At 38.8% G+C, this 25,141-nt stretch overlaps 1 protein-coding gene across 1 annotated transcript; it reads right to left on the bottom strand.

Annotated features, from left to right (window-relative positions):
• Positions 1 to 159: 159 nt before the first annotated feature.
• Positions 160 to 25,141, bottom strand: LOC100759508 (T-cell receptor-associated transmembrane adapter 1). The gene is made up of 6 exons (XM_035444113.1): positions 25,114 to 25,141; positions 20,886 to 20,996; positions 13,214 to 13,253; positions 6,862 to 6,923; positions 4,884 to 4,972; positions 160 to 405 (listed from the first exon to the last, which is right to left on the bottom strand). The coding sequence occupies exons 1-6, from the start codon at positions 25,139 to 25,141 to the stop codon at positions 160 to 162; spliced, it is 576 nt and encodes a 191-aa protein (XP_035300004.1).

The following is a 25,141-nucleotide window of genomic DNA, read 5'->3' as shown; positions in this document are numbered from 1 at the left end:
TTTAGTGTATGGAGATGCAATTTCTGGAGAAAAAGGAAGATGCCATCCCATCGACGAATGAGCAGATGGTTACCCTGCCAGTCCTTGTATGTAACATGATGATTTTTTTCTTAACCATCTCTGATAGGGGCATTATCAGTGAGCTGGACCATCGTCCAGCTAGATTGCAGGCTCTCTCTTGGCACGGATCAATCCAAAGAGTCTTGCAGGATCATCATGAACACTTTCCTCCACCGCCTGGTTATCTGGTGGGAAATTGATCTGAGAAATGCTGGCATCCATGGCACAAACTTGTGCATCCTTCTCCCTGTCTGAAAAATTAGCATTCTGTTTCCTGGGTCTTCTGCGTTTCCCCTTGAAGCTGTGATCCAGTGTGGCATAACACATCTGATCTTCAGCAGGTACCTGAAAATAAAATATGTTAGTTGTTCATTGTTGGTCTATTCTTTAATTTCCAAGACTTCTATAAATTTCCATGGCCTATGAGAAAAAAAAATATTTTCCAGCTTTAGTTGCCTAATTTTGCCAAAGTTGACAGTTAAAGATGACAACGAATCAATAGTATTAAGACTTTTGAGTTGAAAAAGGAAAGTATTTAGATGAAGCTTCATGGATTGTTTTCCCCATACTCAAAATTTATATGAACACATTAAAGCATTTCTCACCTGCTTCTATCCTCACCTTCACCCCAACAGTTACTACCTTACATCACGTCTACTGAGAAACTGTACCTTTATTTGTTTAAGGGGTAAAACACATGATGATAGGGAGGAATTTAACAAACATAGGATGTGTTTTACATATGCTTAATAAATGGTGATTTAATGACTTAAAGGGATCCACAAATCCTTCCTCTGCCTCTTTACTTTTTTAATGATTTGTAAGAATAAAGCAAACAGATCTCCTTGCACAACTGACACCTAAGACAGAACGGAACTTGTTATCACTCCTTTCTGTCCTAGAGCTGAGGCAATGTCACAGTGAGGATAGGAAACTAAGGTAACAAGGGGGAAACAACAGATTGAAGCCCAGACCTTGATTGCATTGTTGGAAACTCCCCAGATTAAGTCTCAGTTGTATTATGTACACCTTGGGCAGCATGGGCTTAGGCAGTTTCTTGAAAATGATACTGAGTCTCAGTATTCTTGCTTTTCAAATGAAAGTGGTAGTATTTCTCTCATAGTGTTGACATGATTGGTAAATAGAGAAAGTTCCTACTGAAGATGTAATTGCTTAATAGCAGATGATATTATGATTATTATAGGCTTCAAACTGAAACTGATGGAATATATATATATTCCAGGCCAAAATCATACCTATCAGTGGGATCAGAGGATGAGGAAGTAACACTTGGGTGAAAAAATCTTCCCACGCCTAGGCAAGTATCCCCCTATTGGTATAAAGGAAATGTCTTGGGTTTTTATTTCAGGCAGAAGAGATGGCCCCATTTACATGCTCTTCAGTTTCTTTATCAGACTTGCTATTGTTTAATCATTTTCACAGAACTGCAATAGCTGTCTAACTGATGTCCACATTGTCATCTTTCCCACCCCACCATTCATACCATATACTATTTTCAAATCATCATTGTAAGGTACAGCACTTGTATTGCACTATCTGTCCTTTAGAATCACAGCCTATGGACTAAAGTCTGGATTTCATGTCCTGCCCTTCAAGGTTTTCTATTTGATGCTCAGTACTTCCCTCATCTGCTCTCTATCCAGCAAACTTGGAAATTCACTGTTGCACATGTTTAGAATTGTCATCTGCCTCAACTTTCCCCAAACAGACTGCTGAAAAGCTATCAAAGTTCACTTAGGACCACAGAGAAGTGGTTATTTTTTGGTCCTTGAGGCCTTTGAATTCTCGCATATTCTTTGGTAGATTCTGTCCTATCTTCTTCTAGAGACTTGGATTGCTGTACCCAAGGCCAGCAAGACTAAGCAACTGACCTATGCCAGACCAAGCACCCATTGCCTCCCGTCTCCCTGGCAACAGGGCCCAAGAGAGTGGCTCAGGATGGGCATATTTGGTGGCATTTTAAAGTTGATATTTACTATCAAGAGTAGAAAAGGTATCTTTTCCCTTGAGTTGCAGAGAAAAATGCACAAGCCTTCAGTGGCTTGTCTAGCCTCACTTGAGGAGTCTGCTGAGAACAGGATAGAAAGAAGCACAGGGAAGAAAATGAGGAGTGCTTCTCTATGCAATCATCTCAAAAGCAAAAGACATTCTTATCTCTGTCCATCATATGAGGCAATAATCTCCCTTTAGTACCAAAGAGCTTGATTTCTGCAATTATAGAGAATCACTCCAAATAATATGTGGCAATACTATTGCAATTTATCAGGCAGTGCCAGGGTAAAAAGTATGAGAGAAAGGACCATGGCTGTACATTAAATATTCACTTCCGACTCCCACTGTGCTGGCTTAGTTGAGAGAACTGGGGTGCATAGAGGAAAGGATAAAGGAATGTGAGTCCCTAGAAAGAAACACAAACAACAGGGGATGGGAATTTCCACCTCATTCAGAAATCAGAGGAAAATGAGAGCAAAGGAAGTTTGTGTTGTTCTGTTTGTTTTGTTTTAATACAGAGATCATTTGCACAAGTGCTAAGCAAAGGCTCATGATCATACACAGGAAGAAAAGGAAAATTAATAAGTTGTAAGATTCTGAAGGACTCGGGAGAAATAGTGCTCAGCATAATTAGTGTTTGTCTGAGAAGGAAGAGGATGCTCTTGATAGAGAAAGGAGGCCGGATATTGATCCAAGAGCAACAAATAAATAAAAGGAACGTCATATGTGTGCATCCTTATTTATAGGATATGGGAATGCTTGTGGAATAATCTTTTTTTTTTTAAATGGAGAGTGCTGGAATAATCTTATTCATAGGTTTTCTGATAAAGTCTTAGGACTTAATTTTTGATGGGAGACCAAGATACTCAAATTACAGTCTCTGAACCACACACATCATTGTCAAAGGGCAAAGAAATGAGCCATATGTTTTTCAGCAAACACTTTCTTCCTTCAGCATATGCATGCTATTGCAGATTTCCTGCACTTGTGTGACCAATCAGTGCATGAGTATTAAAGCAGCAAATGGGTAGGTCATGATTATGTTGACAAAGTGAACAAGATGACTTCTAATGTGTGAAACTAGATTTATAAGAACATAATATAATGAAGACTCATTTTCTGAATAGTATCTTTAAATAAATGTTTGATGAAAGAGTAGGCTCAAGATGTTACTGCCTTCACATCATTTCCACGTGAGTAAAAACCAGATGCAGCTCAAACAAAGATGCCCATGCAACTCCCGTGTGTTTGCTCATAGTCTATATTCACAATTCTTGGTATATTTACAGCTAAAATGGTGTAGGTCTCTACATTTCTAGATGGTGTGATTACACCTTAATCTCTTTCCACAACTCTTCTTTTATTACCATGCATTTAACAGCAGATATTACGTCATGTAGTTTATCCTTATAAATAAAATTAAAGTGTTTTATGTGTATATGTGTGTGTACATACCCCTGTGTGTGTGTGTGTGTGTGTGTGTGTGTGTGTGTGTGTGCCTACAGAGGGCAGAGAGGATGTCAGATCCCTTGGAGCTTGAGTTACTGGTGATTGTGAACTGCTCAGTGTGAGTTCTAGGGACTGAACCCCAGTCTTACATAAAACAAGTGTTCTTAACTACTGAACCATCTCTCCAGTCCTGAAAGCATATTTTATAGTTATCCAAATATCTGATTGCATATGTTGTAAGGATTCAGGCATTATGCTAGTCTGCTCCTATCACCTGGCAAAAGGCATCAGGCAGTACCCTGGTCAGCCCAGGGTTCCATGACTACTAGTCTGCACGCAGGCAAAAAGGACCCCTTTAAAAGAAAGACCCCTGCCCAATTACACTCTATCTTTTCCCCCTCCCTTTCCCTCTCTCTTTCCCGCTGTTTGCCTGGGGCAGACAAGACTTTTCCTGTCTCTCTCTTTCCTTCTGTCCTCTCTGTGTCTCTTTTCCTCCCCCCCACCTTTCCCTTTCTAATAAAACTTCTCACTAAGCTCTGTCTATCTGGCATGTTTGTCCCTCTGCCTCAGTCACCCTCGCCTGCCATGGAATCCGCCAAGATCCCCCATGTGCTTTGTCATAGCATATATAGTGTATTTTCCCTCTCAGATATTATTACATTTTTATTTCTTAATGAAATTGTTAAGAAATCTGATTTTTTTTTTACAAAATTCATGTCATGAAAAGGAGAAAAATTCTACCACAATGGGAAATTCCCAAACTGTGACCTATTTTAGAATAAGAATATTGTACATAAGATGGATCCACCTTGGGATTCTGTCTCCTCACACAGTATCTGGGTGCTCCAGGATAAGCTTTTCTTTCTTTGTAAGTTTTTATAAAATAGGAATTTTAATGATGTCTCCCTCATGCCTCCTCTAAGCAGGGAATGCATAGGGGACATGAAACAAAGCTGACATGATTGCCCAGGAACTTTCATCCCCATAACTAGTCTAGGAAGTAGTGAAAAGATAGAAGAGAAGAGATTTTGGAGACAAAAGAATAAAACTTTAACTGAACTTTTTGATGGTTTCAGAGCACTCTGCAAATTTGTTGCTGTACATGTATAAATGTATGTATGCTCAGACAGGGTCTATTGTTCCTTGAACTATGCCTAATTTTGAGTCTTCTGGTGTTGTTTGAGTTTTGCTCTCGCTTCTGTATCTCCCTGTAGAGCTCATCTCAGAACTTGACATGTGATACATGCTGCAAAATTTTTAACAGGCTGCTCCAAATGTGTATCACAAAACATTTTTTTGTGCTCTTGAAACATGCCCAGATGCTTTGAACGAGACAAATTCACATAAACAGAAAACTTCACCTGTGCAGATGCAGTGGCTTCTTGCGAATCGCTTGCAGATCTTTGTGGCCTAGCTTTCATTTGTTCATAGCAGTCCTCATCCATTTGTTCTTGGGAGTAGAGGTGATGGAGATTTCCGTGGAAAATGAAAATATTTAGCTAAGAATATCCAGCCTCGAGAATTATTTAAGTAGTCTTTTAGGTGGACATGCAAAGAAGTTATGGAAGCACAAACTGTTACCTGCAGATCTGACACACAAGTCTTGCCCACAATATTACTGACAGACAATAAGAAGCTCAAGATGTAGACTGTATCACAAGGACTTTCTGTGCCACAGCAGCATGTGGACGTCTCATCTAGATTACTGTTTAAAATCATCTAGAGAGCCAATGGAGTTAAAGAGTTGCCTGTGTTATCTACTAAGTGGGTGTGACTGCATGTGGTACACTGCGGCATAAAGCATGGTGCTTGCAAAGTCCATCAATTGATTACAGTTTTGTAATTCATTCCAGAAACATTTAAAACACATCATTCTAATTTTGAATAAAGTGGCTTAGATTCTGATTTGTGCCCTCAGTTAGACACTCAGTTAGGCATCTCAGTTAGACAGGACTGTCTTAAGTCCTCATGATTGTTCAATGACTTTCTAAGGATCTAGAACTTTTGGGCAGTGTCTAAAAGCCTACAGACATGTATCCACTACATCCTTTATGCTAGTAAACCATCCTATATCTTCAGTCTTCCAAATACATGCCTACTTAGGGTGGCTAGTTATTTGCCCAAAATGTACAATGCACCAATTTCACCTCAGGGAGGAAGAAATATTTATTATACCAAAAGGTACCTACTAATCTTTCTACCTATCTGAAATATAACATGGGGAAAACACCATAGAGTGGTGTTTCTCAAATCGTGGTCCATGGAAAACTAGCACCAGAATCTTGTATTTTCTTGTTAAGTAGCAGATTTCTAAACCCAATCCAGAGCATATGAAGTCAGAATGTGGGAACAAACCCCTAACATATTTAGTTTGGCAGTATAGATATGATGGGCTCTGGGCCATCAGAATTTATAAGAATTTAAATATGAGGTATGAGATCATAATTCTGCCACATGAAACAGAAGGGACATTATTTTAATATATTATTTCTGGCATGTTATAGTGCAGAAGTTAGAAGACTTTAATAATGGAAAGAAAGATAGTTAAATCTTTAAATCACTATAAAACTCTCATATCTCTAACTTTATAATGCGATATTGGTTTGGGTATGTAGATATTATGGTATGCTTAGATCACAGAAAACCTTTGTGTTGGAGACAGATCTGCAAGCAGAATAAACCCAGGGACTCTGCTCATGAATGGAATGAAGGCTCATAGAAGAGCGGCAGCTTCTCTCATCAGCCATGGCATCAGATCACAGCTGCTTGATCACAGGACTTTAGAGAAGGTTCAAGTAAAGAGCACTTGCAGAAGAATAGAAGCACAAACCACTTAGTGATGAATTGGTCCTGCTTTCTCCCCACTTGCTATCAATCCAGCCTCAGGTACTCCACTTAAAGAGAACCAGCTAATACACAGGAAACAAGAGAAGTGTTTATTGGTTTGACCATTAAGCCTGTGCACAGGTTTCTATATACAGATCACAAAATGCTGTTTCTGTGGATCATATTCTGTTCTAGAAATGGCCTCATTCCATAGAATTCTCTGTGAGTCAAAATTCATGGGACTAGAACCTTCTATTGCTATTCTAATGGTGATGGATTGTTGCTACAGGAGTGAAATGAAGCACACTGAAAAATGGGAGTTGCTGGCTTGCACTGACTATCAGTGCAATGTATATTGTGGGCCTTGCAAACATATCCTATGCAATATACTATTTATAATTTATGGCTTTTAGAACACCTAACTGTGATAGTTTTCAAAATGAGACACCTCAAATTGTTGGTGGAATTATGTGGGTCTTTTGACATGTCTAACTATGGAAAAATAAAACTTACCTGGGATCATATTATTTAAGTTACCGTAAATTGGAGTATCTTCAACATAGTATTCATCAACTCTGTTACAGGGGAAAAATAATTTTCTGTATTAGACAAAATCCACTTTACACTTAGAAAAATGAAATTACTAAGTAATAGTTGGTTAATTAATAACTAATTTCTCAGTTAACTTCAATATCTAGTAAACTATCATATGTTCTTATTGAGCCTCAGACTCCTATAGTAGAAGTGATCATATTGAATGAGAGAAAACAGGAATCATGTATTCATGTGTGTAAGTGTCCATGCGTGTGTCTATCTGTGTTTGGGCAAATTAAAAGTTGAGGTTGGAATCTTCTTTCAGGAATGTGTTAGGGACTTTTTGAAGCACATTTAATATATTTTGTTTGTTTTTTTAATTGGTTTAATTCTCAAAGCGATCCCAACACCTGGGACTATATCACCTTGATTTCGTAGATAAGAAACATGAAGCACACAAACATTTATGGGAGTTCTCTATTTCAAGGTCACAAGGTCAAAAAAGTAGAAAAGAGCAGAGCTAGGATTAGAATGCAGGTTGTCTGTGCTTTTAGCTCTACTGCCTGTTTGTTTGCTACCAGTACAGCTCTATAGATTCTATAGATTCAGGGTGGTAAATGGAATATAATGATTGACAACATATTACACAAATGCAGCTATGGGCATGAGAAGCCTGAGACTCCAATAGGTTAATTTATTAACTTAGTGCTATGAGCAATATCAAAAATAATTACCAGTTATGAGAATTTTCCACTCTGTCAGGGTTTATTAAAACCCTGGGCCAGTCCTATAGAAAGGTATGATTCCCTGTACTGTACACACTAGGAATCTTCAATGCGTAAGAGTTAAGTATCCAGACACACAGTCAGTAATTGTAGAGCTGGGGTCACAATGTAAATTTGATTGCAAAGTCCTATGCTCTACCCTAAGGAAGTCACGCAGAAAGATACTAAATATAAAGGCGTTAGGGAAACAGTCCAGAAGATCATATAAAGACCATAGTCTCCTGCCCCTCTAGTCAATAGAACTAACAGGGATACATGAATATTGGTTCCTGTTAAATTTCCTTCTTTCTTTATGTGAATAATGCTATTGTCACAGTAAATACCAGTGTCACCGGACTATCCTACTGATAGCACTCTTAAGACAATTGCCCTACTGGCCAAATTTTACACTGGCAGGGTAGGGACAGAGGAACATATCACTTGGTAAATGAAAGACAGAGTATATATAAATACTAAATAGGCCTCCTTAAACAACAGTTCAAACGATGCCCACACAAAATGGTTTGAAAAGCCTACATTTCATTTATCCGATAGTGAAAGAACTCATCTACAACATTCCTTTCATCCAGTACACCCTCGTACTGGAACCAATGGTCTTGATCCTAGCTTTCCTCTGCATATGCAGAAAATATTATAGCAAAAGTTGAAGACTTTTAATAAGGCAAGCCATCCATTTTCTTAGCCCACAGAGATAGCAGATACAACCTGAAAATGATAAATCATGTCTAAAAAATGACTATCACTCTATTCCCTATGAATGAAAATAAGATATGATTTCTAATGCAGTACCCCATGTCTGCAGGCTGGTCTCAAGTGATTAATCACCTCAAGTAAACTATTAGTCAGAAGCAGCTGCTTAACAAACAAATTAAAAAACGTGTTTTTACTTAGCAATGCCAAAGAGCTGCAGCTTATTGCAGACATGTAATAAACGTCAACAACCAGTGTTTGGCAATGTTTTATATGGAAGATGACAATAATTGCTGCTTTTTTTTTTCTGCAATGCTTAGAATCAAATGTCAGGTCTTGGGCATGCTAAGTAGGTATACTTCCTCTGAGTTACATACCCAGCTCATACAGTGATTGCTTTTTAAAAAATTAATAACTGAGCTCCTAACTGAGAGAATAATATACCCTGAGTTTGGGGTCAAGCCAGACTCGCAGTGTGGGCATGTCTGAAGAGGGACTCTAGCCGTTAGGTACATTTGAGGCCTTCTATGCTCCAGCTAGGTCTAGCCTGGCAGTATCATTCTTCTGCCTGGCATCCAGATGGAGAACTCTCAGCTCCTTCTCCAGCACTATGTCTGTCTGCACACTGCCGTGTCCTGCCGTGGTGATAATGGACTAAACCCACAGTGACACATTTCTTCAAATAAGTCCACACCTATTCCAACAAGGCCACATTTACTAATAGTGCCACTCCCTATGGGCCAAACATTCAAACACATGAGTCTACGGGGGGGGGGGGAGCATTCAGAGCCAGAAAAGTGAGCATTTCAAGTAGAAAGCACCAGGGTCCCCGGGGCTACAGATGGGACAGCAAAAGAAAATTAAGACTGACCCTATGAAATTCACTGGTCACCTTGGAAGGAGCTGAGTCAGTCAACTGGAGACCCAAAGACTGAATGACACAGATTCAAGACTTCCAAAGAAAAGGGGGAAGCCAGCAAATATGGTAAGAATGCAGCTGTAAAAGGTGCAGCTATGTAGCATCAGGCCAGTATTTTCTCATTTGTTATTTTTTAAAGCATGGGCAATACAGTCTACTTATGGATTAAGGCAGGGATACAAGTGAAGCAGATAGAACAGTAAAGCGGAAGAGAAAGGGCAAGCTGCTATGGTGTTCCTGAATATGTGATTACTGAACTGTGCCTTTCCTCATCAAGAACTGTGACACAGGCATTAATATCCTGAACCGGGAGAGAGGGGACCCCAAAAGAGAAAGCCCCGATCCAGAAAAAGCATGTAAAACATGGAATCCAACCAGTATCAGAGTTTTTATCCATTACCCTTGCAAGTAAAAGTATCACCATATTTTTTAGATGCTAAACCTGAAGTTTACAGATGCTGAATATTTCTCCAAGCATGCACATAGAATTCCCACTAAATTTCAGGATTCTTTGGATCTCAAGCCTATAATATATCCACTGTATAACTTCCTTACACAAATAGAAAAGAGGTAAGGATTGTATATAATTTATTTCAAGGAAAAATGAGGCAGTCCAAGTATAAATAACATGGAGTGAGTATTGTGTTTTCTGTTCTGCAAATTCTGATGTTATGTTGTCTTTGGGTTAATCATATTTGTTATCTTCTGGTACAGAAAGGACAGGGGCTAGGGCAAACATGAAGAACAGTGAAGAAATTTCTTTCCCTCTAGCTTAGCTTCCCAGCTTAGCAGATACTGCAGAATCTAGTAGAGTGAAAAGGGAACCCAGTATAACAAACAGTTTGCTTCTAACTGAAGAAGCTTCGGTAATTCTAGCCCCACCTCAAAGAGATTGGTTTCTACTTGTTTTCTGTTGATGTTTTTACATTTTAGTGAGTGAAGATAATGGTAATTTTGTTTTTCTGAGTCTCAATGCCTCCTTGCAAAGTATCTTAGATCTTCAATCCACACAATCAAGAAAAGTGGACAAGTTATATGTTCGGAAGTTTAGGAATTAAGGTACCTTTTGTAGGTAGCATCTGTGTTGTATATTCAATTTGTGCCTAAAAGGGGAATTATTACAATAGACAATAGATATTTAAGGCATTTATTATCAGGCAATGGATGATTACACCTTTGAGGAAAAGGTTATGCCTTTGCATTTTGTAATTTTATTTTTGGAAGACTGTTCTCCAGGCGACTTGGAAACATCCATGTCTCATTTGTAATGCTCAAGGATAGCCAGAGTATGAAACAATGGATGCAACACCCTGGGATGAAGAACTGGCTGGAAAAGCCCAGGCTTGGCCCTGGTCTCCATAGAGACAGGAGCTTTAGCAGCTTTAGCTGTCACTTCGTCTCTGGAGTATAAAAGTCATTGATGGCTGATTTCTGATTTTGCTCACCTACAATGTAAGTAAAGACACATGCAGGTGAGATGCTGTGCCCCAGGCAGCATCTAGGCAGCATCTGTCCTAGCCTCAGGAACAACTCATGATGAATGTGAGGTCTCTTTGTCCCTTATTGCATAATTGTAAATTGTAAGCTCTTTCCATGCAACACGTTGAGTGTGTTAGTGTCTTCATCACCATACCCAGCAGATAGGAAAGTGTAGATCAGGATGCAATGTGTTGAAGTGTTTGAACTCCTACACCTGGCAGTTGGCGTTAATGATGATCTTTGCTTTCCTTCACACAGGGGGAGGTTACTCTTTGAGAATCAGTGATCTTAGTTTATAATTTTCTAGTGTTGTAAGCAAGACACATTCTTGAAGGATTATTTGCTAGATGAATGCATGTTACATAAGAACCAGCCTTATTCCCACATCTATAGTATAGCTAAAAGCCTATTTACCTTGAGATGGGTATTGTACCAATTTTCCTTTCCAACTTTTCTCATGCCAATGCCAAAGCCATCCTTTAGCTAAACAATCAAATCACAAAACTTTTTAAAGCACTGTATCTTTTTGTTTGTTTGTTTTTTATCTTTTTATTTTGAGATAGGCTTACTTTATGCAACCCACGCTAGCCAGAAACTTAGAATAGACTTTCCTGTCTTGCCTTCCTAGTGCTGGGAATACAGATTAGTGCCACCACCACACCTGGCACGTCATATTTTAATTGCCCTTCAAATGTCAAGAATCAAGTTAATCAGAAAAGAGACGAGTGTTCTCATGTTTGTTGTTAGCAAGTCATTCTTGATGGCATGAAATTATCTCACACTAAAGATTCCAATGCGAAGAATAGTCACAAAAATTTGTATGCAGAGAATCTGTGTGCAACCATATCTTGTATCTGTAAGAGACATTTTTAAATAGAGCAGAAGCTATTAGTAGAAGTCCTATTAGAGTCCAAGAGCTTCAAAGCCTGTTCTGTCCTGTCCACCCAGTTACAAAGCTCATCCAAAGATTTCCCAGTCCACCATTTTGGAAGATTTTAAGAATCCTTTGGGAAATACCCCTTATTTAGATTTTCATTCCTAAAATGGAATATCCAATATAATGGCTTCCTTTTAAAAATATGTTGTACAAACTGGGTATGGTGGTGCACATCTTTTTGTTTCTTTGTTTTTTTTTTGTTGTTTTGTTTTGTTTTGTTTTGTAGTGAAACAAATTTGTCAAGTTTATTTCTTTTGATTTTTGAAATTTAACTATATTCATATCGTTCTCCTCATTCTCTTTAGTCCCTCCAACATTTCCAATGTACACCTCACAGCTTGTGACTTTCATGGCCTTTGTTTATTTAACTTTTTTGTGTGTTTTATTTAAATTAGAAACAAGCTTCTTTCACATGTCAATCCCATGTAAATCCCCTCTGCTCCTCCACCACACCCCCTACCCCAACCCCTTTTCTGCTCCCCAGGGAGGGTGAGGCTTTCTATGGGGGAATCTTCAAAGTCTGTCATCATTTGGAGCAAGGCCTAGACCCTCCCCCGTGTGTCTAGGCTAAGAGAGTATCCCTCTACGTGGAGTGGGATCCCAAAGTCCATTTGTGTACTAGGGGTAAATACCGATGGTGTTGTACATCTTTAATCCCAGTACTTGAGAGGCAGAAGCAGCTGAATCTCTGTGAATCTGAAGCTAGCTTGGTCAACATACGGAGTTCCAGGACATTCAGAGAGACCCTTTCTCAAAATAAAAAAATTAAAAAATATATACTATACACTTTCTCTATAACTAAGCCAGGAAGTATTAAAAAGATGAATTTAAGTATTATTTTAGAGTATAAATTCATCACATTTCACTATTGATTGAAATCATCTTTAGAAATAACACGCCACTAACCAAGTGTCAGGGGGGTGGGGGTGGGTTGCCTGAATCTTCTATTTGTTTTGTTTGCCTTTTGAGACAAAGTCCCTATATATCCCAGGTTGACCTCAAAATTCACTGTGTAGCCCATGCTGGCCATAAACTTGTATTCTTTTCTGTCTTGCCCTCTCCATTGCTGGTTTTACTGGCATGAACCATCTGGCCTTAACCTATGTCCTATGATGTTTTATAGACTTCCTTCTACTCTATATTCTGAAGTGCCATATAATCCTATATAAAATTAGACTGTACTCTTGAAGTTTCATCTTAGTTGTAATATAGATATCTGTATCAGATATTAATGAGAGCTTTTTAGATGTCAGGTTAGACTGTCTTTTTATTCTTTGCTCAGCTCTTTGATTGACTTGATGTATTAATAACTGGATGATAATGTTATGGCTCCCAGTTTTCAGATTTCTTTCAGTTTCTTTTCAGTTTCTTTTCAGTTTCTTTTCTTTTCAGTTTCTTTTAGATCAAATGGTAACATTTCTGAGGCAAATCCATAAGCAATATAGTATTTGTTACTTTTCTTATTAGTTGGAAATCATAATCATAGTTGGAAATCATAATGCATTATTCATTTTAACATACCTTGGAATGTAGTCATCAGGGTATCTGTACATCATTTTATCTGAAAAATATTAAAAATATACAAATTAAAAGAATTGTTGACACATATAAAAATATTTCATGAAGTGTTCTGAGGGGAGCAAAGCCTCTGTGTAATTTAACAAATTTGGTCAAGACACAATGGCTCCTACTAATTGAACTTGGAGAGATATGATTTGGAGGTGATTTGAGGGTAACCTAGGGTTCCCTGTGCTAGTGTTTACTCCTCGGGATGGCAGTTAGCATGGAGTCATTGGACCTTTTAAAAGTGGACTCTAAGGGAAAGTACTGTAATCACCTAGAATGTTGGTGTCAGAAGGGATTAACCACATCTTCATGTGACGACTTGGTAATTCTTGGAAGATCATCATAAATAAGAACAAAACTGTCTGCTCCCCTCCATCTCCTGGCTGGAGATGTGATCAGTTTCTCTAACATGTACCCTTGCCTTTTCAATTTGATAAGAGGTGAGATAGTCAATGGTAGAGCCTATGCTATCACTGTTCAGACTTTGAACTTCCTAGAACTATAAGCTAAAGAAAACCATCTGTTTATAAAGCTAGCTACCTTTGGTGTCTTGTAGTAGTAATCTAATGGATAAAGACATCTTCCTTTCTGAGATAATCAATTTTGAGATGAAAACCAGACAACTTAGGCATAATACTGAGCTAGATGCATGACTATTTTGTGCATAGAAAACAATGAGAAAAATCTAGGACTTCTCTTCCTGTCACCCTTGTTCCTGGTCATTGTGAAACATGGACATAGTTTTTGCCATTGAATTCCACTAACACATCTGGGTTTTTCTATTACTTATGTTTTTGGTCATGTTACTTCTAACAGACTTTTGTAACAACAACAATAATAGCTCAAAATGAATCTTGAAGGTGGTAGCTCAAAGGCAAATAATTTGCTAAATCTGTTTATTTAAAAGAAATTGGGAAATGTAGTTTTTGAGAATGTTTTATGAAAGTAATAGATTCATACTAAATTACTGATATTAATGGATTAAGAAATACTCAGGGTACAGTTTTGATGCTTAATATTAACTTTATTTTAGAAATTTTATTGCTTATTCATCAATGATTTATATGCTAAACTAGAAGGATGCATATAATATGGCATTTATCATATTTGAATTTCTTACTATTAAAGAGGCATAGAATGAAAATTGAACTTTTGATGAAGTTATTCTATAAAAATAAAGACTGGTATCATCTCAGTTTCTGACATCAGAAGCTAAAGGGCCTCAAAACTTTAATAGATGGAAAACACTGTGACCTGAGAAAGAACTAGTTGGAACCATTTAAAATAACAGAGTCAATCACCAAACAACTGGGAAAGTTACTTTAGGTAAATATATGATAGTGTAAACACTACACTAGACTACACTAGAGAGGTGCTAATTATTACAGGACAATTAGCTGAAATATTTATGAAAGTGATCATATTAGTGAAGGAAATGGACTTGTCAGTGACTGGGGAAGAATTCTGAGTACAACCAAATGAGGAGTGTTCTTACAGAACATGTCTTTTAAGCTGCTGCAGAACCCAAAATGATGGAAGTAATCCATTTGAGATGTCAGAAATACAGTCATTCTAGCCTTTAGGAAATGCTCTACCATGAAACTGTATCTAATGTGAAATGACTTTCACCTGCTTTCGGATTACTCTTTTGAACATGAATACTGATGAACCCTGGAGGGAGCCTAGAAGGGTCAAAATAGCCACATCACAGTAGTCACCTTAAAGTGAAGCAAAATCAGAAAACATGAGAAAAATAAGAGTAGAACAAGGTCAGAAAACAATAAAGTGGAAAAAAAACACGATATAGCATGTATTTATATCTATATTTAGAAAAAGGAACCACATACACTCAGATCATTGGGTGCTTTTAAGATTTGCTTAGTATCATTCTTTGAATGAGAAATGTCCCCCAAAGTCTTCAACTTTGACTTCTTTGTCTCCAGCTGGTCATGCTGTTTGAGGCAGTTTGGGAGATGTAGCCTCTCTGGAGGAAGTATGTCACTGCGGATGGGCTTTGAGAGTTAAAAACCATCGCCTTCCATCCCTCTCTCTCTCTCTCTCTCTCTCTCTCTCTCTCTCTCTCTCTCTCTGTACTTTGTGCTTGACCTTGAGGATGTGATCTCTCAACTTCTTGCTCTGGCTGCCGTGACCCTTGCTTGTGCTGCTATGCCCCATGCCTGCTACCATGACAGATCTGTATTCCTCTGGAACCACAAGCCCAACTCCTTCTTTCAGAAGTTGCCCCGATATGATGTTTTATCACAGCAACAAAAATGTAACTAATGCACTTAGAGTTTAAGTACATCTATAAGAATGTAAACTCTAGGATACTCTAGGATGATGTCTCATGGAACATATTCATGGTTGGGAATTAGCTAATATTGGATTTGGTACCAGCTCTGCAGGGCACTTGCTATGTGACAGCATGAAAAGTATTCTAAAGCTATGCTTATCAATTCATCTCTACAACAGAATAGCGAAACCCAGCATAATGGAGTAGATATGGAAAATAATTAAAACAATGTCAAGATATTTTATAAAATATCTTGGGGAAAGCTACTTACCAATATCATGTGGTCTAAATCCATATCATATAAGTCACAAATTGTACTCATTAAATTGGGAAGTTTCCTCATAAGTGAGTTAACTGGAAATAGGCAGTATTATTCAGTAAATAAAGTGAAAAATAGAACATAAGCAAAGTTCGACTTGGAAAGAAATCACTGAAATTTCACGTTTACAATGGGGATTTTGCCACCTGTTGAACATTTTTGTTTATAATAATTTGAGAATAAAAATAAAGAATACCTTTTAAAAACTAAAAAAATAAATTGGTGTTTTGATTATTATGTGGCGAGGAGACTTCTTTTTGTGGTCCAATCTATAGAGAGGTCTGGCACAGGGGAAATGTTAGGGGATCCACAGGGATGACCCCAACTGAGAATCCAAGCAGTGGTGGAGAAAATGCCATTGATGCCCTTCCCCTATAATGAAATTGATGTCTACCATTCCTAGAGCCTTCACCTGTTTGAAGCAGAAACAGGCACCCACAGCTGAGCACTGAACCCTACTCCTGGAATCCAATTGTGGAGAGGGAGGAGGGATGAGCAAAGGAGCCAAGACAGTGCTGCAGAAACCCACAGAAAAGTTGACCTGACCTAATGAGAGCATGGAGACCTAGTCATAAAGCTGCAGAAACAGCATTGGACCGAGCAAAGCCTTCTGAATCTGGGTCCCAACTAGAAGGCCAAGACAGTCTATGGGACCTCTAACAGTGGAGCCAGTCTTCAACCCTAGAGCACAAATAGACTTTGGGAATACATTCCCTATGGAGGGATACTGTTGCAGCTCAGATACAGCAAGGAGGGCCTAGGCCCTTCACCAAACGATATGGCAGACTTTGAAGGTCCCTGGTGGAGGGCCTCACTATCCCTGGGGAGGAGTTGGGGGATGGGTTAGGGGATTGGTGGGGAACATAGGAGGATGAGAGGTCGAGGGAATGGGGGGGATGGATATGTAAATATGAGTAGTAATTAAAGAATTTAAATAAAAAAGAAAAAAACCTAAAAAATAAAGACTATTTGGCTATTTAGCTCTATTGGTAGAGTGCTTGCCTAGCACACACAAAATCCACAGTTAGATTCCCAGCATCATATGAACTGGCTCTGGTGGTGCATGTCTCCAATCCCAGCATTTTAAAGGTCAAGATAGGGGAAACAAAAGTTCAAGGTCATTCTCTACTGCATAGTGAGTTTGAGAGGTATATGAAACCTGTTCTCAAAATTACACCAAGACAAAAGGAATATCATTTAGTAATAAGAATAATGAAAACTAGGTGTCCCAGAAAATATTTTCTCAAACTGACAAATATTTTTATGAGATTTTAAGATAAGGACTTTTAGGTTAAATTAATTCTAACATGAATGCCTGGAAAATATACTCATGTGATGTTTGAAAGAGTAACTCTAGAGTAGAGAAATACAGTTGGATGTTTCATGCCTAGAATAAAAAAAGAAAAAAACCCATAAAGTTTTGTGAGAAAAGTTGAATAAAAGCAGCTATGTACAAGATATTATATAATAGCACAGGTCCTTAAATAGAATGAAAGAGGTATAAAAACAATATAAAATAGCAAAAACAAAATAAATGCATAAAGGACATTATACATCAGAAGAAATACTGTGAAAGCAGACTTTAAAAGTCCAAGGGCACCACATGCTGTCCTAGCCTTAGAAAATCAATGTGTATTTGGATGCTAGCTAGCCTATCACCGCTTGGGTAATTTTAGTTTAACGGTCCTTCCTAAGCAGGTTAATAGCCAATGATCTCTTGCTAAGCATGAAGGTGAGAAAGCTCAGGCTCCTGCAAAGACCTTCTCTGTCCCAGAGGCTCAGAAGTTTATTTATGAATAAATGGCATGATTTAAATGCTGCCTAGTCATCTCAGTGCTATGTGACCAAATTGAAAACTGCTCTGTGGCAAAGCGGCAAAGTGTGCAAGATCACGATCAAGAAGAGCTGGGTGAGGTTCCCCGCCCTCCCCTGTGATGCAGATGCAAGGCTTGTGGTTGGTGTGTATGTGGCAGGCTGTGATGCAAAGGCATTTGCTTTTATGTTTTCCCTTTACAGTGTCCCCTCCTCTCTGCACACTCTGTTTTGGCAAGAAACAGCAGCACATGACTGAATTCTTCCTTCTGATTCATTTCAGTCAGAAGCATGCCAGTCTAGTGAGAAGAAGGTTCACTGATAGAACTGATACATGCACAAATCACATGCTTGTTTATTCTTCTCAAATCAAAGAGGAAGAGTTGAATAAATAATAGTCTTTAGGCTTAATGGAAGAAGAAAGCACATTATCAAAAAAAGAAACGAATACACTCCTCCTAAAGGTCTGGACAACGCATTGAATAAATACTTATTTTGGAAAGCAGAGAGAGGGCTCATTTTCAAAGCTTCCAGCTAGCTGCTACATAAAGCATCAAGACAAGGCTTGTCTTGTCTATCTGATTGAATATATAGATATTATGCTGTCTCTGTCTTTTGCAAGCTATTTAATACACCCCCAAAGTTGCCTCAATGACTGTTGGCCAAGGAGGAGTCAAATCGTGCAAGTTTCTCAGCCACAAAGAGTAGCACAAAGATGCTAACATAAAAGTGGCACGAGGCCAATAGCAGGAGCCATTTACAGACCCCATGGAGAAAACTGGCTGATGTAACAAATCTCCTGTAACCCATCTTGCTGAAGAAACAGAGCAAGGCCAAGTCTTCACCATTAGGGAGGAACTGAGTGCTTGCAGAGACAAGTCCAACTGCCTGTAGTTTCTGGGACAGAACGATAGTAGTATTTGTTCCTGTGAATTGGAAAAGATGGCAGGGTAGATATTCACACTTGAGGAAAGCTGTTGGGAGCGGCTGGGCCGTCGAGAAGGTGAATGAGAGCATCTGGCACGCGTAGAGTTCACGTGAAGCTGCTCTAAGGCTAATCTTCTCTTTGCACATCAATCTATACCGTGTGCTCCACCTAAGAAGTGCCTATCGAATCAAATGACCTGAAATCTACTGATGTCTGAAACAAATCACCGAAGACTCAAAATACCCACTGAAATGGAGTTGAATATGACTTGCAGGAACACAGCCATGACAGCTAAAGCCCTGGATGTTGTTAACTGCATAAATAATGTAAGTATGGGGGCAGGAAGTTAGCTAGGAGCTACAGAGGATCGACAGGCCATGGATATGGCTGGAGCAGCAAAGTGGCTTGGGAACTGATGCCTCCTTACAAGGCATACTAAAGGTAAGTGAAGTGATGTGGGCCATAAGCCCTTGGTGGTTACTATGGAAAAAATGAAGGAAGTAATTACTGCGGAAAGAGGGCAAGAAATGCCAGGTCCACAAGGTTTGAGATGTGGACCAAACCAGATACACAACCAACCTGCTAAGTCCCAGCACTGTGCTAAGGTATATGCAGGTTTTCTTTTTCTCACAAAACCTTTATGGTCAGCATGGTGTTTTCCATTGCTGCAAAAAGGAAACTGGGAATCAGAGAAGTTGCTACTTGTGCAAAATCTGTCAGCTGAAACTTAAAATCGGAGTGAATTTTAATTCACATCAGATTTGATTTGCTTTAAAAGCTATGCTGTTAAAAATCGGATGGCTGGCATTAATCAAAAGAAGGACATCACGCATTCAATTTATTATTTCCTATTTTCAAAAATTTTCTCTCCACAACACTACTTAATAAAAATAAAATTTCTCCTTTAAGGATAAAAAAGAAAGAAAAATTATGGCTTGTGTAACTGAAAAAAATCAAACTTTCATGAAAAACTAAATGCAAAGGGACTGCTTCTATTTGTTTGATGGAAAATAATCTGGATATGGACAAATAAAATCTAATGCACAAAGCACCAAAGTTGAAAATTATAAAACCTGTTCACATTGAGATATGAAAAACTAGTATATTTCCACCTTGGATGCTCAGGCACGATCTTGATATTAGATTGCTATGTGACCTCAGCTATGTCACTCATTCTCAAGTACCTCTCAGTCTTTAGAATCTGCATGACAATGACTTCTCCACTCTTTATGCTGCATTAGCAACACTTAGGAAGCTTCTAAGTGGATCAAGGACACGGTCTACAATTTGATCAGCAATTACATTAGCTTCATGCAGGTTTTCTTAGACATATGTGCTCTGTTTTACTCCAGCTTGCTAACTTAATTTCAGCTTTTTTCATGAGTTTGGAGAAAGTACTTTTATCCTTTTTTTTTTTTTAAAATCTTTCCTGACCACTTACAACACTTGCTCAAATTTCTCTGTCCTTGCAATATTAGGTACCTCCCAGAAATAGTTGAGCTTTGGGTCTATTGGCTACTGATCCAAGTATTCAGTGCGCATGTGCCAGATGCCTACTGTGTGCAGGTTGTGCACATTATGCCATTTTAATTATGGCGTGTCTAGGAAGAAGCCACCTGGCTCAAAAAGGCAAAGCTAATAGTGGTAGTGACCGGCCGACCGACCTGTTCCAAAGCTGCTGTGTAGGAACAGGCCCGGGTTTCAGTTTGTGGCTTTTCCAGTCAGTGCTGAGTCCCATGGCCAGAGCCTGGGAGGACTGAAAACTTCAGTACAGCCTTGAGGAGCAACTCTGCACTTTTGTCACTGCCTCATGATCACCATTTCCTGATTGTTTCATTTAGAAAACCCTGATTACCAGGATAATTCCTTCCAGCTCTCATGAGACAGAGAGAAAGCTAAGTTTGGGAGCTTTTTCTCACATCTCCAATGTTATTTCATTCTTTTGTTTGTTTGTTTTTTGAGACAGGGTTTCTCTGTGTAGCTTTGGAGCCTATCCTGGCACTTGCTCTGGAGACCAGGCTGGCCTCGAACTCACAAAGATCCGCCTGCCTCTGCCTCTGAGTGCTGGGATTAAAGGCGTGCACCACCAATGCCCAGGATGCTATTTCATTCTTAAAGAGAGCCCTCGGGATGAAAACAATACCATATGGATTTCCCGTGGTAACAAAACACTATTAATGACATTTCATGGCAGTGTCTACTCTAGCGGTTTTGTTGCAGTGACGCCAGGTTCTGCATTCAAGCAGGTACCATACAATAATTTTCCAGGTCTTACCTCGTCGCCGCTTGTCTACATAGTGGGAAATATTGAAGATCAACGAGATAACCAGAGCCAAGCCCAAGAAGGCTAGAAGTCCCCAGAGGTAAAAGGGGCATCCAGAGTTTCCTGGAAACAAAAGTAGATATGTCTGTGATACAGCAGCTTAGCACACATATGTTTGACATCAGCAAATGCCAAGATTCAAACCACTGGGTTTAGCTGAGTGTGACGGTTCACACCAGTGATTGTGGCAGTTCACACCAGTGAGTGTTGGCACTTGATAGACTAAGGAAATAGAATGGCTAGGAGTCTGGGAGAGCCTGGCTTCAAAGTAAGGGTTTGTCTCAAAATTAATAGATTAATTTCTTTTACTTAACATGAATGGCAAATCTGCCAGAAGATTAATAAACATTGACAATCTGATATTTGCAGATTTCAAAGTGTTGATAAGTTTCTGGATTCAGTGTGATTAAAGCAAGCTTTTCATATTTTTTAGTGTTAATAAACTGAAAGATAAATTCAGTTACTAAAGGGTGACAAGTGGTGACAGATTATAAAAATCTCAGTTCAAAGTCAAGATTACCCTGATAGCCCTGAACCTTCATTTCATAGACTCTTCCAAGACTTCATTCTCCAGACTAAATTTTTATTTGTGCTTTTTTTTTTCTTTTTCATGAAATCACTTGGGCCTTTTCATCAGCCCTGGGACTGTAGCACATTAGATATCTTGATGAAACAGTAATTCTGCAATCATTGTAGCACAGTTTTATTAGCATGGGCCACAAGGACCTTTCCTCACGACTGGGTGTCCTATTAATGGACAGGGGAGAGTTCACTGCTGTGAAGGACTCTCTGTTCATTTTATTTCTGAGCAATAAAAGGAGTTAGGTTGGTTATTGCCAGTTGATTACCCCAGGTGATTTATTGTTACCTCCACACATTGATGAACAACTATGAACCACGGACTAGAGTTGGTATATCTTGGTGTTCATGCCCTCATGACCCATGCCACACATTGATCCCAGAGGAGTAATTTCTAATTCTCTAATATAAAATCAATACCAATTAGATAGATATCGCCCCTATGCCAGAGTCAATACCCAATACTAAAGAATAAAGAATTTAAAACAAAACAAAACTAACCAGCTAACAAAGGCCTTGCCTTCAAGAAACTTATTTGTGGGGAACAGATGTTTCATGTGTAATTACGACTATAATCTGTAAATAGCTTACAAGTGAAAATAGCTGTAAGAGAGACCACAGCCCTTCAGAGCCACTACTCTCTCACCACGAGGCCAAGGCAGAGACCATTTTAGAACCTTTTGGAAATATCACTTTGTTAAACACAACAAGGAGGGTGTTAAAAACTTAACAGAGAAATTTGCTTTGCCTCCCTCATCTGTCTTGAGAATGTCAATGAGAATGCTGGGTGTCGATGACAACAGCTTTGTGCTTCTCTACTATTTTCTCTATCTCAAACATGATGCTTGGATTGTGACTGTTTCTTTGACTTCTTGTTTAGTTGCCTCTCTGATGTTCCTGTGTTCAAGTGGGCACTGTTGATTTTTAAATAAACATGCTCAGGCACGTAAAGAACACACTGTATTACATGTGTATTTATGATATAGCCATGCACATTCACAAACAATATAATTTTACGGGTCATTTATTTGTGTGTGTGTGTGTGTGTGTGTGTGTGTGTGTGTGTGTGTGTGTGAATGTGGTGTCTCTGCATGAATGTGTGGAGGTGGGCACATGAAGACCAGAGCAGGTGTTGGGTATCTCACTCTCTTTGTCTTTTTCGTTTTAGGCAGAGTTTCTCACTGAACTTTGAGCTAGGTTGACAGCCAACAAACTCCATTAATGCTACTGCCTCAATAACGCTGGCTTTATAGACTCACAAGAAGCCACACCCAATAGTTTGGTTGTTTCACTTCTTAAATGTGGATGCTAGGATCAGAACTTAGTTCTTCCTGTTTGTACTCTTACCCACTGATCCAGCCCTGGATATTATATATGCGCACATATATTGTTCCAATTTAACCTAGTTTGAACTTCATTTAAAGCCAGAAATATTTGACTACTTATTACTTGATAATTAATTTAATTCTGTTGTTATTTATATATCTTCAGGACACCATAAACAATTGAGAATAGAGCTATTTCTGACTTCTTTCTGTGAAAACACATACTGTGTTCTTTATAAAATAATTTGCAAGAGTTAATAAATAATGGACAAAATAACTGATAGTGATAATAAAATGCATGGCTTTTTTCTTTAAGGGAATATTTATGTTTCATAAAGTGCAAAAACACTAAAAGCCTTAATAATGCCCTGTGCAATAGTTTTATTAAAGAGTTTTTTTAAGAGGCAGCAACTGTTGTATTCTTCATGAACAATACTCCACCAAGTATTATGAGCATTTGGTAATATAATAGCTACTAACCATATCAAATATACTTAGAAATTCTGCGTATCACATGATATTGCATACATACATGAAACTATTTGATTACTCACTTTTGTTTGTTTGAAACAGTTTGTATAACTCAGTCTGGTCTTGAACTCACTAGTGCTGTGTAGCATGAAAAATAAGGACCCAAAGACAGATATTGGGGTTCAAGTTTCAAACTGAAGATCAGAGAAGCAAAGTAGCCAGTCACTAGCTCTTATTTTTACCTCAGGCCTTAATGGCTGATCCTGTCTCTATGAATCCTCAGAAGCAAAATGCTCCAAGTTCCTGTCTCCTCCCCACCTTATATTCCTTTCTCTGCCTAGCCATATCACTCTTGTCTCCACCTCCCTGGTGCTGGGATTAAAGGCATGTGATCCCAAATGCTGAGACTACATTTGTGTGAGCTGTTCTGTATCAATTTCATGTAGTTCAGTATGGCCCTGAATTAACAGAGATCTATCTGCCTCTGTCTCCAGAGTCCTGGGATTAAAGGTATTTACTACCACTGCCTAGCTCTATGGCTAGCTAGCATGGCTGATGAGATTAAAGGCATGTATCATTACTGCCTGACCTCTATAGCTTGTGGCTGGCTTTGCATCCTGAACCTTCAGGAAATCTTTATTAATCATAAATAATATGTCACCACATTGCTAGGATTATATGAATATTCACTACCATGTTCAGCATTTATTGATTTCTGTATAGGTAACTGCTTGAAATATAAAGCTGCAAGGAGCTTGGGAATATTGGTAAAGTTCTGGCTGCTAACCCCACACACACTTAATGCTTTTAGGTTAAAAACTGTGAAGATGAATGGCCAGATGAATGACTATATAATATTGAGACTGGAGAGATTGCTCAGTGGGTAAAGGTGCTTGCTGCCAAACCTCACCATCTTGAGAGAGATCCCTGGAGTCCACAATGGTGGAAGAAGAGAGCCACCTCCTGCAAGATGTCTCCAGACCTCCATATACAAATAAATAAACATAATTTTGGAAATATATATATATATATATATATATATATTATATATATATATATGGACTTTTTAAATCTTTACAGCTTGGCTCTGTTTCTATGTGCTCAGTGCTCAGTGGTGGATGGCAGCTTCATGTTTATTGCTGTTTTAGTTGATCCCACCACATTATCTAACACTCCTGGAAGAACCACCATCTTCCCATCCTAGCCCCAGATGTTCTCCTCCCCACTGAACTCTGGATAAAGTTGGTGAAGGCTGTTGGTGAAGGCTCCCCCCCCCATGGTTATGTTTGCATGTTGCATACATGTACACAGATATATATTCTGCTGCACTTGCCATGTGGAGGATATGATGGTCAGAGATTGACTTTGCCTGTTTTTCTCTTGCTTGTCATTGTTTTTGTTTTGTTTTCTTTTTGTGAGACAGGGTCTCTCAGTGAAACTGAATTTCACTGTTTCAGCGAAGCTGGCTAGCCAGCAAGTCGCTGGGTTCTGCCTCTCTCTGCTGCATAGTTACAGATAAAGGCCACCACAACTTTCACATGGGTTTTAGGGATCCTAACTCAGGTCCTCACTCATGAGCAGCAAGTACTTTACCTTCTGAGCCCTCTCCGCAGCCCCAAGCTTTTCTTGTTGAATGCCCTCCACATCCTATGACATCACTTTTTATGCCTTATCTTAAACTCTTTCCATATAATGCTTCTTCAGGTTTCCTGCTTATCTTTCAGAACTTAACTGATATAATCTCTCAGTCATATACTATGCTCCAGTCACTATGAAGTACTTATAGTCAAAAATAGATACCATACCTTGTTGTGTTCTTATGTCTCTGTTCAT

This window comes from Cricetulus griseus, chromosome 4 (assembly GCF_003668045.3).
Source record: "Cricetulus griseus strain 17A/GY chromosome 4, alternate assembly CriGri-PICRH-1.0, whole genome shotgun sequence".
Classification (NCBI taxonomy): domain Eukaryota; kingdom Metazoa; phylum Chordata; class Mammalia; order Rodentia; family Cricetidae; genus Cricetulus; species Cricetulus griseus.
The sequence above is the reverse complement of the archived record's forward strand: the minus strand, read 5'-3'. Positions and strand labels throughout refer to the sequence as shown.

Coding starts and splice junctions, on each gene's coding strand:
- LOC100759508 (XM_035444113.1), bottom strand. CDS start 25,141: ATGAACAGAGACATAAGAACACAACAAG. Junction 13,254..20,885: donor TGTAGACAAGCGGCGACGAG/GTAAGACCTGGA, acceptor AATATTTTTCAG/ATAAAATGATGTACAGATAC. Junction 406..4,883: donor AAGCCACTGCATCTGCACAG/GTGAAGTTTTCT, acceptor TTTTATTTTCAG/GTACCTGCTGAAGATCAGAT.